Source organism: Aquarana catesbeiana, linkage group LG04 (genome assembly GCF_042186555.1).
Source record: "Aquarana catesbeiana isolate 2022-GZ linkage group LG04, ASM4218655v1, whole genome shotgun sequence".
Lineage (NCBI taxonomy): Eukaryota > Metazoa > Chordata > Amphibia > Anura > Ranidae > Aquarana > Aquarana catesbeiana.
Window position 1 is genome coordinate 305,298,713 of NC_133327.1, and position 20,170 is coordinate 305,318,882.

A 20,170-nucleotide genomic window follows, 5' to 3' on the forward strand; every position below is an offset into this window, starting at 1 on the left:
GCACTCCAGCTGTTGTGAAACTACAAGTCCCATCAAGCCTCTGCCTTTGGAAGTCATACTTGTAACTGTCAGCCTTGCAATGCCTCATGGGACTTGTAGTTTCACAACAGCTGGAGGGCCGCCAGTTTGAGACCCCTGCTCTAGGGCATGGAGTTCACCAGAGCTTCACATGGTGCCAATGGAGTCCTCTTCCACTCCTCCATGACGACATCACAGAGCTGGTGGATGTTAGAGACCTTGAGCTCCTCCACCTTCCGTTTGAGGATGACCCCCAGGGGCTCAATAGGGTTTAGGTCTGGAGACATGCTTGGCCAGTCCATCACCTTTACCCTCAGCTTCTTTAGCAAGGCAGTGGTCATCTTGGAGGTGTGTTTGGGGTTGTTATCATGTTGAAATACTGCCCTGCAGCCCAGTCTCCAAAGGGAGGGGATCATGCTCAGCTTTAGTATGTCACGTACATGTTGGCATTCATGGTTCCCTCAATGAACTATAGCCCCCAGTGCCGGCAGCACTCATGCAGCCCCAGACCATGACACTCCCATCACCATGCTTGACTGTTGGCAAGACACACGTGTCTTTGTACTTCTCACCTCATTGCCGCCACACAGGCTTAACACCATCTGAATCAAAAAAGTTTATCTTGGTCTCATCAGATCACAGGACAAGCAGACATGTCCTTAGTCTGCTTGTCTTCAGCAAACTGTTTGCGGGATTTCTTGAGCATCTGTCAGGATCAGCAGCTAAGGAGACCAGACACGTAGATACAAAAGGGAACTGAGACAAAACAATCAAAGTATATATCTTTAAAGTGACATTTATTTACAGTGAAACGCACTAATACACATACACAGCAACCAGTGAGAACATAAACCACTACAGCAAACAAAATAAATTAACCTAACTACTGTCTATATACTAAAGAACTAAACTAAAGACTAAATACAACTATATACAAGGTACAGGGAATGCAGAGATACAAGGAAGGGTATCACGAATGGGTACAAGAGCAGGGAGCAAGACAGGAACAAGGCAGAGGGGAGCAGACTAGATCAGGCTAAACATGAGGGGAAGGGAGGAGAAGCCTTAAGTAGCCCCCCAGCAGCTGAACACTAATTTGCCTGATTGCCTGAGCCTGTTGGCTCCTGGGAGACACCTGCTGGTGGACACAGGAGCTGCAGCAAATAGCCCAGAACAGGATAGGGCCACCAGCAGGTGAACTTTATCCTAACAGATTCCCCCTTAAGGAGCGGCCTGTGGACACTCCATAGGGCCCCACCACCAGGGTCTGCAAGCCGACTGAGCACTCCACTGTCCATGTCTGAAGGCCTGGTGAGAACTCCGCCGCCCAAACTCCCAAAACTGACTGGGTTCTCTGCTGGTCAGATCCCCAAGGAGGAGCAACACCAAAAGCTCATTCTCAAAAGCAGCCTGTGTCCCAATGCTGGGACAGCAAAGGAAACCCAACAGCACAATACCAGAGTCCCTGGTCTGTGCAGGTACCCTGTCACCAGGGCATTCCTTCAAAACTGGACCCTCTCTCCCTCTGTTGCCAGAGGCCGCTCTGCACTTTACCTGTCCCTCGGGTCTACCCAGAGCATAGGTTATCCCACTCGGGTCCCCAAATGCACCAGGGATCGCAGAGATGACCCCTGGGTCAGGACAAAGTTCAAACGGAACACTGTCCTTTCCCATAGGACCTCTAATACCTGGGCTGTAACAGCAGATGTGGCTCTCAAGTTCAAAATGGAGATCTGGACCTCCTGGCCTTGGCACAACAGGATCCGCTGGCCGCAAAAAGCTACTCAGGATTAGCAAGAGTAGGGATTTTAACCCACCCAGACAACCCCTTTAGGCCACATAACACTGGAATTTTAGAAGCCTCAGACACATCAGTAGCTGGGAGTTTAACCTGGTCAACAGAGTCCAGCTTAACAGCAAGTAGGGATTTGGCATAGTCCAGCGGGGCGGCAGCCCCGGAATCAGAATAGTCCAGAGGGGCAGCAGTCCCAGTGACAGCATAGTCCAGAGCAGGGCCGTCTTTAATTTTGATTGGGCCCTGGGCAAACATTTTCTTGGGGCCCCCCCTCCATTCTGAGACATACAAAAAATAGCAGGTAGACTCAAAATCAGTTTACTGCAGCAGATCACGCAGCGATTGCAATTGTTTGCCAGAGGTTACAGCCTATCATTACTGCTCAATGGCTGGTTTCTAGAGGTTACAACACATAATTTCTGCTTGCCGATTGGTTGCTAGAGGTTAATGTACATTATTAGCGCTCACTAATTGGTTGCTAGGGGTTACAGCACATCATTAGCACTTACTGATTGGTTGCTAGAGATTAAAGCAGATCACTACTGTTTGCTGATTGGTTGCTAGAGGTTCATGCAGATCATTACCTCTCACTGAGCAGTGGAGCAATCCCAAATAATTGAGCAAGTAAAGGGGCACATTAATACACATACTACAGGAGAGGTTCAGAGACTGCGGACATACTGCAGAAGACAATCAGGGACTGAGGACATACTGCAGGAGATTACCAGTGACTGCGGACATACTGCAGGAGACAATCAGACTGCGGACATACTGCAGGAGACACTCAGAGACTGCGGACATACTGCAGGAGACAATCAGAGACTGCGGACATACTGCAGGAGACACTCAGAGACTGCGGACATACTGCAGGAGACACTCAGAGACTGCGGACATACTGCAGGAGACAATCAGAGACTGCGGACATACTGCAGGAGACAATCAGAGACTGCGGACATACTGCAGGAGATTACCAGAGACTGCAGACATTATACAGGAGATGGTCAGAGAACTTTCAGCAATGCACAGCTTTACAGTTAAATAACACAGCTCAGGGTTTAAACAGTCAGGCATTTTATGGTTGTAAGGACATACCTGGCCAGCCAAACTCACTACATACATTCAAGACTGTGGGCGGGGCTTCCACTCTCTGCTCTCACTAAAGCAGCTGGGAGCTCCACTGATGCTTTGTTGGGTGGGCCCTGGGCCCACATCACCCGTGAATTGGGGCCCCGATGACAGCTTTGCAGAGCGCACAGAGGACACGGGAGGATGTATTCCTCGCTAGCCAGCTGAGAGGGGTGGGGCCGGGAGCTCCACTGACGCTCTGACCCCGCCCACGTGCAGCCTGTGTACTGGGAATAGAGCACCTGTAGTGAGAGCCAGTGATCAGAGTGGGAGTGTCATTGGAGCTGCCGGCCCCGCCCCCGGACCTCTGTATTCACCAGCCACTATAGAGGGGGCGGGGCCGGGAGCTCCAATGACACTCGCACTCCGATCACTGGCTCTCACTACAGGCGCTCTATTCCCAGTACACAGGCTGCACGTGGGCGGGGTCAGAGCATCAGTGGAGCTCCCGGCCCCGCCCCTCTCAGCTGGCTAGCGAGGAATACATCCTCCCGTGTCCTCTGTGCACTCTGCAAAGCTGTGATCGGGGCCCCAATTCACGGCTAGCACGGGCCCCCCAACAAAGATTGGGCCCAGGGCAAGTGCCCCATTTGCCCTGCGCTAAAGACGGCCCTGGTCCAGAGGGTCGACAGCCCCGAAATCAGCAGGCTGGGCAGCAGGCACCAGATTAACAGGCTGAGCAGTGGGCAAAAGATCAACAAGCTGGGCAGCGGGCACAAGATCAAAAGGCTGGGCAGTGGGCAAATCATACTGGGCAGCAGCCCAGGAACCAGCATAGTCCAGCGGGGCTGCGGCAGCCCGGGAACCAGCCACGGCAAGCTTGGCAACAGATGGCAGGTCACCCGTGGCGGGCTTGGCAACAGACGGCAGCATGGAGGAGGCATGAAGCCAATCGACAAGCGTCAGCAGCATGGAGGAGGCATGGGCCCTATCAGCAGGCGGCTTCAGCATGGAGGAGGCATGGACCCCATCAGCAGGCGGCATCAACATGGAATAGGCATGAACCCCATCAGCAGGCAGCATCAGCATGGAGGAGGCATGGACCCCATCAGCAGGCGGCATCTACATGGAATAGGCATGAACCCCATCAGCAGGCAGCATCAGCATGGAGGAGGCATGGACCCCATCAGCAGGCGGCATCAGCGTGGAGGAGGCATTGACCCCATCAGCAGGCAGCATCAGCATGGAGGAGGCATGGACACCATCAGCAGGCAGCAACATGGAGGAGGACTGGATCACATCGGCAGCAGTTAGCACAGAGGAGGACTGGATAGCACCAGTAGCAGTCATCAGCATGGAGGAGAACTGGATCGCATCTGCAGCAGTCATCAGCATGGAGGAGGACTGGATCTCATCAGCAGCAGTCATCTGCATGGAGGAGGACTGGATCGCATCAGCAGCAGTCGTCTGCATGGAGGAGGACTGGATCGCATCAGCAGCAGTTTTCTGCATGGAGGAGGATAGAATTGCATCAGCAGCAGTCGACTGCATGGAGGAGGACTGGATCGCATTGGCAGCAGTCAGCATCACATCAGACTGGGCAGCAGGCACTGGATCGATGGGCAAAGGATTCGCAGGCAATATGGATAGTGGCAGAGTTATAAGAGCAGGAGAAAAGTTTTGTTTCTTTTTCTTTGGCTTGGATACTGGAGTTGTTCACGTAGTTGCATTGTGCTGGCCAGAGTATACTGCTGATGGAGAGGTAGTAACAGTATTGAGAAGAATAGAGGGAAGAGTAGCTGAAATACAGGAAGAGGCCTGAGATGTTGCTTTGGGTAACGGCACTGCAGGGGGAGCTTTCGATGGATTGCATACAGAGGAAGTGTGGTTACTCAGTAGCAGCTGTGGTTGCTAAGGGTAACAGAGAAAGAGATTCTTGATTCCTAGCTGAAGCTCTGACTTTATGTGACTCATCTAGCACTGGGGACATGATCTCTGACCAAGCCTGTAGTACAGGTTGAACTAAAGTCACTTTGTCTCTCCCTTGCTCACATTGTTCAATTAAACAGCGCACAGAAGCATTACAATCAAACACCTGTTGTGAACAGGCTAAATACCGGTGAACAAAAGAACCTGCACAATATTTCAGCAACCATCCCAAAAATCCAGCCTGGTACATAGTAAATGAAGGAGTGAAACATCCTGGCCCTGAGAGGTAAACTAAAATAGTAGCTTAGAACAGACCTGAATCAAAGGTTGTACTTCACTAAGTGAAAATCTACCCTCAACAGCTAAAGCATGTGCTGTCAAAATGCTTCCAAGCAGCTCTTCCTCAGTGAGATCCTGCCAAAGTGAATGACACAAATCCTTATCCTCTACTGCAAGTTGCACAGGGCAAATAACCTTCACTCTGAGCATATTGACAAAGGAAAAGCAAAAATCCAAAGCAACTGGCTCCCAGTTCCCAAGTGTAGCTGATCTGGTCATTGGTGGGCGTCACGATTATGTCAAGGGATCTGAGACCAAACAATCAAAGTATATATCTTTAAGGTGATATTTATTTACAGTGAACCACACTAATACACATACACAGCAACCAGTGAGAACATAAACCACTAGAGCAAACAAAATAAATTAAACCAACTAATGTCTATGTACTAAAGAACTAAACCAAAGACTAAATACAACTACATACAAGGGTACAGGGAATGCAGGGATACAAGGAAGGGAATCACTATTAGGTACAAGAGCAGGGAGCAAGACAGGAACAGGGCAGAGGGGAGCAGACTAGACCAGGCTAAGCATGAACAACAGGCAGCAAGGAAGAGACCAGAATCGTGACGCGCCAAGGGAAGGGGGGAGAAGCCTTAAGTAGCCCCCAGCAGCTGAACACTAATTTGCCTGATTACCCCAGCCTGCTGGCTCCTGGGAGACATCTGCTGGTGGACACTGGAGCTGCAGCAAACAGCCCAGAACAGGATAGTGTCACCAGCAGGTGAACTTAATCCTAACAGCATCATCTTTAGAAGAGGCTTCCTTCTGGGATGACAGCCATGCAGACCAATTTGATGCAGCGTGTGGTTTTTGGTCTGAGCACTGACAGGCTGACCTCCCACCCCTTCAACCTCTGCAGCAATGCTGGCAGCACTCATACCTCTATTTCCCAAAGACAACCTCTGGATAAGACGCTGAGCACATGCACTCAACTTCTTTGGTCGACCATGGTGAGGCCTGTTCTGAGTGGAACCTTCCCGGTCTTGGCAACCGTGCTGCAGCTCACTTTCAGGGTCTTGGCAATCTTCTTTTAGCCTAGGCCATCTTTATGTAGAGCAACAATTCTTTTTTTCAGATCCTCAGAGTTCTTTGCCATGAGGTGCCATGTTGAACTTCCATTGACCAGTATGAGAGAGTAAGAGCGATTGGCCACCAAATTTAACACACCTGCTCCCCATTCATACCTGAGACCTTGTACCACTAACGAGTCACATGATACTGGGGAGGGAAATTGGCTAATTGAGCCCAATTTGGACATTTTTACTTAAGGGTGTACTCACTTTTGTTGCCAGTGGTTTAGACATTAATGGCTGTGTGTTGAGTTATTTTGAGGGGACAGCAAATTTACACTGTTATACAAGCTGTACACTCACTACTTTACATTGTAGCAAAGTGTCATTCCTTCAGTGTTGTCACATGAAAAGATATAATAAAACATTTTACAAAAATGTGAGGGGTGTACTCACTTTTGTGAGATACTGTACATTTATACATGTAGTTTATGATATAAGTTAGCTAAAGACACAACCAATAGAGCCTACTTTGCAGTTCCCTTTTGTCTAATGAAAATGTTGTACTGATATGTCTGATAAGGGTCACTCATTCCACTCTGATCATTTATTCCAGAGCCTGATTTCATGGATTTCTGCCCATGTTTATTCATCTCTGTCATATCAAACATGAAAAAAGACAGTTTTTCTTACAGGTTATCTGTCACAGCACAATGTAGTACACATCCAATTATTCAGCCTCCTGGCTTACCATGAGACATTTTAGGTCTGCTTAGACCTGTAGGCTGCCCTGTCTAAAGACTCTATACTAATTCTTATTTCAGGGTGGTAACCCTTTTCAGGGCATGAGCAATTTGCTCCTTCATCAGACCTCTGGAGGTCTGATGAAAAAACAAATTGCTCATGCTCCAAAACACATTACCGCCCCTTGACTCAAGCTCCAGCCTATACGTTTCAGCGTGGTTACAGAAGTCCATCAACTTTCTTGCTTCCTCGCTTCTCCTTCTCCTGTCACAGCTGCAGGACAGCTCTCCCTCCCCCTAGAGGCGAAGGACTCTACAGGATGCCTATTATGCTGACTGAGATGCTCATTTGATCTACTACATTGTAAATGTTTTTACCGCTTTTTATGAAGTGCCTTCTGTTCTTTTTACTTTAGTTTCCTCCAGAGTTGCTTCCTCTACCTGAAGTGCTGCTGCAAGTACTCCCCCAATCTTTCCTCCTCCCCTTAACCTTGATGTTGAAGCTGATGCTGATGTGACAATAATCTAGTACAGTTAACTGGAGGACATTTCCTGACAGAAGCGTCCTATTCCTTTTCCCAGTGCTCACAGTAGGGCATGCCTGTGCTGGAATCGGTTATGAATGTGAGAGCTTCCCACATGGTGCTCTCTCCAGCCACATTCAGCTGTCATCTGGGAGAATCAAGAAGCCGTCTGTGTGACAAGAGCAGTTTCATTGAAGGGAGCATACTGAGGAAGGCGTGTCAGTGCCAGTCTTCGGCAGATTCCAGTTCCAGATTCTGGCAGGTGCATGAATCTGGCACAAGCACTAGTAATTTCAGTGCAGAGGCCCGACAGAATTCTAAAGAGTGTGTATGACACTCTTCATGAATTCCTCCCTTTGGATCTGAAGCTAGCCATACACAGAACACATTTCGGACAGTTTCTGATGAACTATAGAAAATTCAGTTAGTGGGTAGTCCTACTGCCTGCCTCCCACCTGGCATAACTTAGTAACTTAGCAAAATCAATGGAACTGGGCAGAAAATTGTTGGTCAGATAGTGATTGCTTCCAATCAGATGCAGCCACTGTTTAACTATTTTGACAGCTGGCAGAGCCATGGGATATTTATCCATCCATTCTGCGTAGAATGGATAAAATAGCCTGTTACATTTTAATGCAGGCTGAACAGAAATATCTAGATGCATATAGCCAGCTTTGGAGGGTGTGTGTTATTAAGCTAAATGTTTTATTCTATAAAATGATGCACTTTTCAGCCAGATCATCCTGCAACTGGTTTTCATATAGCATCTAAAGATGTTGATTGTGCTGGCTGACATGAAAATAGCTGTTGAAAGGGGCACTTACAAAAGTATATACAGTATGTAATATAAAATATGACACAGCAAATATGTGAAATTGTGAATATGGCGACATCTTGATTTCTTTCTGAAAATACAGTTTTGCACTGCACTACAGTTTGCCTTAAAATAAATTTCAGCATTATTAGGAAACTACATTACATTACATATTAGTGTATTTATTTAGGCTAAAGTAATCTCATTTGTTAACAATGACTCAACAGTAACATATTTGTCAGCATAATATATACTTTTTCACTGTTCTGCCAGTTCAGCTGCATTCATAATCAGGAAAAACGTGAAAATGTCATCTGAAATTCTGTGATAATGAAATCTTCAGTTCTCCCAGTGGTAGATGTTTTTCTTCACAGCTCTTGACTCTATATAATTTATGTGAATATAATGTTCATATCTTAATCATGAGGTTGAGATGACTTAGAAAGCAGAGTGTGCTTTGCTGATGGAAAAAAATGAACTTCAAGTTTTCAGCATGTCATGTAAATAATCACAAAAATATTCATTAAAAGTCTTGTGTGTATATTATTTAAGTATGATAGGGAAAACTCACCTTTTGTGTTTATTTCTGCAGACAAAATGAGTGATTTAATATCTCAGCTAAAAACACCAGCTGCATTACTAGCAGCTCAAGGAAAACCTGGCCCACCAGGAAAGGATGGACTGCCAGGACCACCTGGAGATCCAGGGCCACCAGGTCCTCAAGGTAAGGTATAATTATCTATAACCGTTTAAGATGAACTGTAAATTAATTTGGGGCACACATATGTAATATAGACAGGTCCTGCTTCCTATAGCCTTGTAAACCATAGTATTACAAGCCTTGTACTACTTCTTGCAGAGCTCAGAGGCCTAAGGTAAGATACAATGGTCTTTCTATGACATAATTTCTAAATGTATTGACAGTCCAAAATACTAGATTTTACCAACAGTTAGCTAAAATTAGAAAGAATAGAAAAGTAGGTAGTGAAGAGAGGTATGATTTGGCTAAGGAACAAGATTTGTAGTGTAAAGACTTACCTTTTCTGATGGACTCCCACACTGGTCCACCCACCTTTTACGCAGTTCTGGTTGTTTTAAATGGTCATGTCTATCCACGTTCTGTTGTTCAGACAACCAGACCTGACCTCATGCTCCTCTTGGCCACCCATGGACCACAGCAGCCTACATTGTCATAGTATGTTCACAGCTCAGTCTTTTGCCATACTTTTGCCAGGTACCAGCCTCTGCTCACTCCTCCCTTCAACCCCAATTGGTCCTTCTATCCAAGACCTCATTGAAACCTCTTTAACCCTACATCTAACACTTGTTATAGGTTATGTCAAGTGCCTTACTAGCTGCTATTTCTGTGTATCTGATCTCCTGTGTACTGACCTTTTGCCTGGTTACTGACTGCTTTTCTGCCTGCTGCCTGGAATTACACTTCACCTGTATTCTGATCATGTCTTGCCTGCTGCCTAAACTAACAGATTCCTGTTATTTGAGGACATTTCTGCCTGCCATAGGACCAAATTTAAATTTTTTGCTGACCATATCCCTCCTTGCCACTTGTACTGACCCTTTTGCACATCCCACTAACCACATTCCTGCTGAGGCATCAGTCCCAGCTATCCTCTGCTGACATCTGTACTTCTGGTACCACAAGGTACTCTTTGCTCACCCCTTGCTCAATCTCCTGTGCTTCCTGGCCAATGGAAATAGCATTGTGTATATGTCCTAGGGGCAACCAAGTACCAGTAGACTTGATTGCCCTTAGGGAGTGGGGGCTTCTATAAGTGAAGCTACACTAAGCTAGCTATATTAACTGACCACATGTACAGAAGCGAGTATTGCTGCTGTATGTTAAAGGAACTCAGGTGGCACAAAGGAAGTAACCCTATGTCATAGGGACAAGATGGGCAAGTATGGTTGTACATCTCCCTCCCTCTAAGAGACAGCAGCGTACATTTAAGTAAGAATTTACTCAACATCTTTAAATCACAAAAAGCAGACTTGACTATGGAAGCACATTATAACATGGCGGCTTCTCTTTCCAGAGCAAACTTTCTACATTCCTGCACTTAGTGAACAAAAAAAACAAAACAAAGGGAGAGTGGGCTGCTTTAAGTGCCATATTATTTATTATATACAAAAATAAAATGATTAAAAATGCACTCACATGTAAAGTTTGTTAATGTCTCTACTGAACATATAGATATGGTGTGTTTTAGCCATGTGTATGTGAGTGCAATACTTGTCATCCATTTTTTTGTTTATTTTCCTACCACTATTATGCTTAGACAGTGGCAGTCTCCCCCCCCCTCCCTGTTTCCTATTATTACATAGTCATTGGCGGAAAGAATCCAGAACATGCTTAAAAGAAAGACTGCTGACACTGTAAAAGTGTATTCCTCCATCAGGTTGATTATATATGGACCTTATTTTTATGAACATTTCCTTAAGAATCTTTATAAATTACAATTTGTTCATTTACCTTTGAGGGGTGTACACTGGTCTACCTCTGTTTGCGCTGGGTGTCATGTTTGATATTGTTTTTCACAAACGGTGCCCCCCTTCCCTTTGCAAGGACCTTAAAGTGAATAATTTGACATCAAGTCACTACCATTTATGTATTTATAAATTCAGTTCAGTAATTCTTTCCTCATAGCTGAGGTCCTCCCTGCCTCTTATCAGTTTAGTTGCTGTTTAGTTGTGCACTTTCTCCATTTCCCTAACATCCTTTTTTGTGAACTGATGCCCAAAATTGAGCTGCATATTTAAGATGAGTATGTTTTGTACAGGTGCAAGCTTATGTCCCTCTCTCTTAGTTCTATACCTCTTTTAATACAAGAAACTATGTTGCTTGCTTTAGAAACTGCACTTTAGCTTTGCATGTTTTTATTAAGTCTATGAAAATTATTATGTCTACCAGAAAAGCCAAAACCTTCTCAATCACTGATTCCCCAAGATGTACTCTCCTAGAAAGTATGATGCATGCATGTTTTTACCCCCCATAATCTTACATTTATCAATATTAACCTAATTTGCCTCAGTCAAGTAGTGCATTCAGGTCTGCTTGTAAGGGTAGCAAAGAGGGAAAAAGAGGATCACAGGTTGCCCAAAAAAAAAAAAAAAAAAACAGTCTGACACACCAGCCAATTGGTTGTTGGAGCCCTGCCCAGGAGTTTTAAAGTGGTTTATGATATAGCTCCAAGTCACAGAAAAATTCAGGGCCTATGTGAAAAGTCCATCTGGATTTAAGTGCTTTCCCAGTTTAAGAAAAGAAACGGTAATTGCTGCACATTTTGGTGCCTGTTTTCGTGTCACATTGTTTTATGGATTTAAGTGGAACCATTTAAAGACTGACACTGTGATTCCTAAAAAAAAAAAATTAGAGCAATATAAAAGTGGGGTTAGTTTTCACAGTCACTTATCAGATGTTTGCATTCTTCAAAGTCCTATTCACACAAGCATTGATGGGGTACATTGCCAAATGCAATCCCAGCACAAAGGCAAAGTAATTTGCCTTATGTCCTATTGCTTTAGTTCACATGTTGACATTTGTGTGTACTAAAAAACATGTTAAATTTTTTCGTACAGCATATGGTTATGCTCTAAAGCATTGAAACACGCTGCAGTGGATAATAATAACAAGAAGAAAAAAAAAATCATTACAATGCATATTAACCGCTAGCCAACCAGCCGTCGTCATTATACTGCGGCAGGCCGGCGCGATCCCGCGAGCCGTTGTAGCTATACGTTGACTCCTTTAAGCGGCACAGCAGGCGCGCGTGCACCCACTGCACTGCAGAGGTGCCAATGCTTGTGGCCGACAGTCGCGATGACCACGCAATTGTCAGTTAAAGCGACGCAGTGCCGAATCTCAAAAAATGCTCTGGTCATTGAGCAGCCAAATCTTCCGGGGCTGAAGTGGTTAAAAATGCATTGCAATACAGCACATGTTGAAATGTATGCCAGTGCACATTCATTATGTTCACAAAAATACATGATGTGGTGCAAATGCCCTAGATTTACCCCGAGTTCAATGTTTATAAAAATAACTTAATGCCCCCTAAAAGGGCAACCTGAAAAACAAGACATGTTTAGAAAGTCAAAAGATTATTTTAAAACTCCATGGCAGGAATTTTTTAAAATTATTTTATGTCAGTTATCGCTGATAGTGAGTTGTGATTATGATGACTGAATAGTATCATGCTCAAAAAATTGCTTTAAAAAAAATAGACATTATAATTTGAGTATTTTTCATGGCTTCTTGTATTGGTGTCACGTACCTTGCGGAGTGCCCAAAGAAGCACAGGTTGCCAGATGGGTACAGGATAGTAGAGCCGGTGGTCACCTGAAGTATACTGGATAAGGCAGGATACACAGCTGGGCCAAAGTCTCTAGGAATCCTCAGTAACACTTGGCCATGGTGTGTGTAGGAGACCGTAGTGGAAGCCAGGCCAGGGGTCAAACACTGTAGATCTGACAGGAGGAAGAGGCAGGTAGCAGGAACAGGGTCACTCCAAGGTCATCCAAGTAGAATATGCACAGAGGCTCAGGAACACGGGAAGGCTGACAACAATCCAGCAATGTGATGGGCTCAGCAGCAGTCTCATATAGGCCAGTAAGTGGCCGCATCTGTCACATTGTGCGTATGTGAGTTCGGCAATTAGCGACGTCGCGCATTTGCATGTTAGCACCGTTGCTGACCTGCGTATGCCCGTTCGCACTTCTTACACTAGTGCACTGGGCAATGTGTCGGAAGCGTCCATTACCAGTACTGGTACTATTGCCAGTTCTCCTATGGCCATTTCCCTGAAAATTGGTATTGTAAAAAAAAACATTTTGTAAAGAAGATCTAGAGTTCAACTAATAAGAGATACTATTGCTTACAAGTATTTTTCTTTGTTGGGCAAAGGAATTTTGTCAGGTTTGCATAAGATGGCTGTCGGTGTTATGTGACCAGAGGGTGTTTTTTTTTTTTTTTTAGTAAATTTAAGTATTCAAATATTTATATTTAGAAAAGCTGATAAATGGTTCTCTTTTTAAAACCTAACTGCCTATTTGCATTTTTTAGCTCCAGTATGTACTAGTTAGCTCAGTCTAGTTCTTTTTAGGAACATATTGTGTTGCATCAATATCATCATCCACAGCTAAACATTATTACAATGACATACATAAAGTATTCTGTATTTTCATTACCTGCATATTATGAGGTTTTTCTTATACCGTTTAACTTAGTAAACTTTATATGATTTTCATATGTTTATATGCTTGCTCTTCCATATTGTTTATTTCATTATACTAAGTATAAATATGTGTGGTTTAGCCACAAATATTTGCTGCATTTAATTACACTGTCTCTCTTAAACTTACCAACTTGTTAAAAAAAATATTAAAAAATTTAAACCAAAATGCTCCTGTAAAGGAATAGAGTTTTTATTTGCCTATTCTGGCACTCATTAGTGGAATCTTCACTGTGCTGCAGAGCTACACTACCTCAATATATATTTACATCCAACAAACTTCCAGTTGTGTCTGAATCCTGCATTCCTAGCTGCATGTGTGGTTCCTCCCTCCGGCCCCCACATTTCCCCCTACAATTCCGAAATGTAGTAGAAACTGTACACACTGTATTAGATACTGTGTACTCCGCCTGCACTGTATTAGCAACTGTATTATGGCTGCACTGTATTGTGTACTGTGTACACCACCAGAAGTGTAGTAGAAACTGTACACACTGTATTAGATACTGTGTACACCGCCTGCACTGTATTAGCAACTGTACCACGGCTGCACTGTATTGTGTACTGTGTACACCACCAGAAGTGTAGTAGAAACTGTACACACTGTATTAGATACTGTGTACACCACCTGCACTGTTTAAGCAACTGTACTATGGCTGCACTGTATTGTGTACTGTGTACACCACCAGAAGTCTAGTAGAAACTGTACACACTGTATTAGATACTGTGTACACCGCCTGCACTGTATTAGCAACTGTACTATGGCTGCACTGTATTGTGTACTGTATACACACTAGAAGTGTAGTAGAAACTGTACACACTGTATTAAATACTGTGTACACTGCCTGCACTGTATTAGCAACTGTACTACAAATGCACTGTATTGTGTAATGTGTACACCACCAGAAGTGTAGTAGAAACTGTACACACTGTATTATATACTGTGTACACCACCTGCACTGTATTAGCAACTGTACTATGGCTGCACTGTATTGTGTACTGTGTACACCGCCAGAAGTGTAGTAGAAACTGTACATACTGTATTAGATACTGTGTACACCACCTGCACTGTATTAGCAACTGTACTATGGCTGCACTGTATTGTGTACTGTGTACACCACCAGAAGTCTAGTAGAAACTGTACACAATGTATTAGATACTGTGTACACTGCCTGCACTGTATTAGAAACTGTACACCATGGAATGCACTGTATATATAGGCTACACTGAATGCAGAGTGTATATATATATATATATATATATATATATATATATATATATATATATATATATATACAGTGGGGACGAAAAGTATTCAGACTCCCTTAAATTATTCACTCTTTGTTATATTGCAGCCATTTGCTAAAATCATTTAAGTTCATTTTTTTCCTCATTGATGTACACACAGCACCCCATATTGACAGAAAATCACAGAATTGTTGACATTTTTGCAGCTTTATTAAAAAAGAAAAACTGAAATATCACATGGTCCTAAGTATTCAGACCCTTTGCTGTGACACTCATATATTTAACTCAGGTGCTATCCATTTCTTCTCATCATCCTTGAGATGGTTCTACACCTTCATTTGAGTCCAGCTGTGTTTGATTATACTGATTGGACTTGATTAGGAAGCCACACACCAGTCTATATAAGACCTTACAGCTCACAGTGCATGTCAGAGCAAATAAGAATCATGAGGTCAAAGGAACTGCCTGAAGAGCTCAGAGACAGAATTTTGGCAAGGCACAGATCTGGCCAAGGTTACAAAAAATTTCTGCTGCACTTAAGGTTCCTAAGAGCACACTGGCCTCCATAATCCTTAAACGGAAGATGTTTGGGATGACCAGAACCCTTCCTAGAGCTGGCCGTCCGGCCAAACTGAACTATCGGGGGAGAAGAGAGGAAAAGAAGAACCCAAAGATCACTGTGGCTGAGCTCCAGAGATGCAGTTGGGAGATGGGAGAAAGTTGTAGAAAGTCAACCATCACTGCAGCCCTCCACCAGTCGGGGCTTTATGGCAGAGAAACCCAACGGAAGCCTCTCCTCAGTGCAAGACACATGAAAGCCCGCATGGAGTTTGCTAAAAAAAACACCTGAAGGACTCCAAGATGGTGAGAAATAAGATTCTTTGGTCTGATGAGACCAAGATAGAACTTTTTGGCCTTAATTCTAAGCGGTATGTGTGGAGAAAACCAGGTACTGCTCATCACCTGTCCAAAACAGTCCCAACAGTGAAGCCTGGTGGTGGCAGCATCCTGCTGTGGGGGTGTTTTTCAGCTGCAGGGACAGGGCGACTGGTTGCAATTGAGAAAAAGATGAATGCGGCCAAGTACAGGGATATCCTGAACGAAAACATTCTCCAGAGTGCTCAGGACCTCAGACTGGGCTGAAGGTTTACCTTCCAACAAGACAATGACCCTATGCACACAGCTAAAATAACGAAGGAGTGGCTTCACAACATCTCTGTGACTGTTCTTGAATGGCCCAGCCAGAGCCCTGACCCAATTGAGCATCTCTGGAGAGACCTAAAAATGGCTGTCCACCAACGTTTACCATCCAATATGACAGAACTGGAGAGGATTTGCAAGGAGGAATGGCAGAGGATCCCCAAATCCAGGTGTGAAAAACTTGTTGCATCTTTCCCAAAAAGACTCATGGCTGTATTAGATCAAAAGGGTGCTTCTACTAAATACTGAGCAAAGGGTCTGAATACTTAGGACCATGTGATAAATCTGCAAAAATGTCAACAATTCTGTGTTTTTCTATCAATATGGGGTGCTGTGTGTACATTTATGAGGAAAAAAATGAACTTAAATGATTTTAGTAAATGGCTGCAATATAACAAAGAGTGAAAAATTTAAGGGAGTCTGAACACTTTCTGTCCCCACTGTATATGTATGTATATATATATATATATATATATATATATATATATATATAAAATACACCGCCTGAAGTGTATCAGAAACAGTACACCACAGAATGCACTGTAGATATGGGCTACACTGGATGCAGAGTATATATATATATATATATATATATGTATATATATATATATATATATATATATATATATATACACGACTGTATATGTATATATATATACATATATATATATATATATTAATACACTGCCACTAACTGAATAACCTGCCTGCTTAATCTAAATCAAGCTATCTCAACACTGCACACGGCCACCATGTAAGCAGCCTTATACAGTGTGGGTCGTGGACTTAGTCCCCCTGAGCTATGATTAACCAAAGGTACCCTGCCTTTGGCCAATTATGGCTCTCTTAGCAGAGGGTGCTGTGATTGGCCAAAGCATGCAGGTCAGGTGCATGCTTTGGTAATCATTATACAGCAATGCACTGCTATCTCTCAGTGCATTATGGGGCATTCCACGGTGCTCAAATTTGCCGCAAATGCCCCATAATGTTCGCTCTTCGGTGAATGGGCAAACACCCGATGTTCTTATCCGACCCAAACATCAAGCTTATCCCTACTGGTCAGCTGAATTTTTTACCCAAGCAAGTAAACATTGTTACTACCTGCCAAAGTGAGCTAGCTAAGGGGGTCTATAAAATCTTTTGCCTATTTGCCATAATTTAAAAATACAGACACAAGTATTTAAACTTTATTTCTAATACAAATTACAGTCAATATATTCACTAACAGAGAGTTAAAAATAATTATATATCTTAGCTCCCCCTGTATTGTTTCAACAATTTTTTTTCAGGCACCAGCTCATTGTGGGAATTAATGGTCGATCCCTTTCAATTTTTTAAGATTACAACTGATTTATTTTGTTGCATTGAAGTAATATGTGTGTTTTATCGCAACACACAAAAGTATCATGCATTCCAATGCATTCATTTTAAGCGGTATCACCACTCATCTAGCCAGTGTACAACAATGTATATATTATGGGGGACTGGAACAAATAGATATGAACTATCTGTATATTATGGTTCCCTATGCAGGTCCATCAAAACCTGTGTTGGGGATGGTGTACTGGTAGCCCATTCAAAAAAAAAACAGGCTGCCTTACCCCAATGCACTTTCATGCCAATAAACCACAAATCTTTGCGTGACCAAACCTTTAAAGCTTGGTGGAGCATTTCTAGTGATTATTTGTTTTTTGTTTTATTTTTGTGCTCTCTGTCCTGTTTGAGGAATTTCCGCATGGTAAGACATCTATCACCATAGGGACACACAGGAAACTATGATGTGTCCCTATTACACTACAACACAGCCTTGCACTGCACTGCTCTACAATGCAGACATGCTGCATTTTATTGTAGCAAACTGGGCTGAATTGGGCTGCAATGTCAGGCAGCGCAGCGCATCTCACTGTTCATTACAGTGAATGAAGTGTACATTTTGTACACTTCAAATAAAGCTTGTACAAAAAAAAGCCCCTAGCACAGCTAGCAATGCAGAGCAGCTAGAGCGGTGAATTGCTCCTGCTGTGTGATTGAATGGCTGTATAGTATCAATTCGTCCTTAGAAAATTGCTACTAGAAAAGGTGTTCCTTTTGCAAGACTTTCTCTCACCTGGTGCTCTGAAAAATGTTTAAAAACTGAGAAAACACATTTTTGGTACAGATCAACTTAGATTTATGGTGGGGATAATTTATGATAACTAGGTCAAAATATTTGAAAACAAGTTGATTAGTAGTTCATAAAACGCAGTCAAGTTTTATTTTTCATTCTGTGGAAAAAATTACTTTAACTTTATAGGCAACAGCTTCACTAGTTCTATCTGCTCCAGTTAATCTTTACCATTTTAAAACAGATCGATTTTTAAGCTGAACACAAATTAATGCAGCTCTTTAATCATCTTGCATTCCCTGTACTGTAGTGCTGGAGTGTATAAAGAATGAGAACCACAAACAGTCAATCAATTCCTGTGCTAAGAAGGAGCATGCTGATAGGAGGTAAAAGCAGAGTGACAGAGACATGAGCTCATCACATTGCTGCTTCTCCTTTCACAGTCCAGATACAGTCTAAGGTGGGTCCAGGATGACCTTGTCTGAGATAAAGTGAGATACATGATGTTTGCCATCAGAATGAAGACATTTACAGTGCATCCAGAAAGTATTCACATCACTCAACTTTTTCTACATTTTGTTATGTTACAGCCTTATTTCAAAATGGATTCATTCATTCATTATTTTACTCAAAATCCTACAAACAATACCCCATAATGACAATGTGAAAGGAGTTTGTTTGAAATCTTTAAAAATTTATGAAAAACAATATGAAAAAATCACATGTACATAAGTATTCATAGCCTTTGCCATGACACTCAAGATTGAGCTCAGGTGCATCCTGTTTCCACTGATCATACTTGAGATGTTCTACAACTTGATTGGTGTCCACCTGTGGTAAATTCAGTTGATTGGACATGATTTGAAAGGCACTCACCTGTCTATATATGGTCCCAAAGTTAACAGTGCATGTCAGAGTACAAACCAAGCTATGAAGTCCAAGGAATTGTCTGTAGACCTACAGGATTGTATTGAGGCACAGATCTGGGGAAGGGTACAAAAAAAATGTCTGCAGCATTGAAGGTCCCAATGAGCACAGTGGCCTCCATCATCTGTAAATGGATGAAGTTTGGAACCACCAGGACTCTTTCTGAGGCGGGCCACCTGGCCAAACTGAGTGATCGGGGGAGAAGGGCCTTAGTCAGGGAGGTGACCAAGAACTCAATGGTCACTCTGACAGAGCTCCAACATTTCTCTGTGGACTGAGGAGAACCTTCTAGAAGAACAACCATCTCTGCAGCAGTCCACTAATCAAGCCTGTATGATAGAGTGGCCAGACAGAAGCAACTCCTCAGTAAAAGGCACATGACAGCCCACCTGGAGTTTGCCAAGAGGCACCTGAAGGACTCTCAGACCATGAGAAACAAAATTCTCTGGTCTGATAAAACAAAGAATGAACTCTTTGGTCTGAATGGCAAGTGTCATGTCTGGAGAAAAGCAGGCACTTTTTCAGCGGTAGGAACTGGGAGACTAGTCAGGATCGAGGGAAAGATGGATGCAGCAATGTACAGAGACATCCTTGATGAAAATCTGCTTCAGAGTGCTCTGGACCTCAGACTGTAGCAAAGGTTCATCTTCCAACGACAACGACCCTAAGCACACAGTCAATATAACAAAGGAGTGGCCACAGAACAACTCTGTAAATGTCCTTGAGTGGCTCAGCCAGAGCCCGAACTTGAACTGGAATAAACATCTCCTGAGAGATCTGAAAATGGTTGTGCACTGTCGCTCCCCATCCAACCTGATGGAGCTTGAGAGGTCCTGCAAAAAAGAAAGGGAAAAGCTGCCCAAAAATAGGTGTGCCAAGCTTGTAGCATCATACTCAAAAAAGACTTGAGGCTGTAATTGGTGCCAAAGATGCTTCAACAAAGTATTGAGCAAATGCTGTGAATATTTATCTTCCTTAGACAGATTTTCATCGCATCAGGACATCATGTAAATAGGTATAAAAACTGTCATTGTGCAGTATTACTGACAAGTACATTTATTAAGAGTACAGCAAAGACCAGAATACTCACAAACAACGCAGTAAAAAGTGAATTTCAAGGGTCACGTGACGTTGTCACACTGGATGGATACCTTGTTTGTTTTTATTGGATTGAAATGTGCTTTTTACTGCGTTGTTTGTGA

General features: G+C 43.3%; 1 protein-coding gene across 3 annotated transcripts in view; it reads left to right on the forward strand.

Moving 5' to 3' along the window:
- COL19A1 (collagen type XIX alpha 1 chain) overlaps nucleotides 1-20,170 on the forward strand; it is a 1,371,841-nt gene that overhangs the window by 1,319,149 nt on the left and 32,522 nt on the right. For all 3 annotated transcript variants that reach the window (XM_073626739.1, XM_073626741.1, XM_073626740.1), the window contains exon 50: nucleotides 8,836-8,967. In XM_073626739.1, the coding sequence (XP_073482840.1) occupies nucleotides 8,836-8,967 (132 nt within the window). The remainder of the gene's footprint in view (nucleotides 1-8,835; nucleotides 8,968-20,170) is intronic.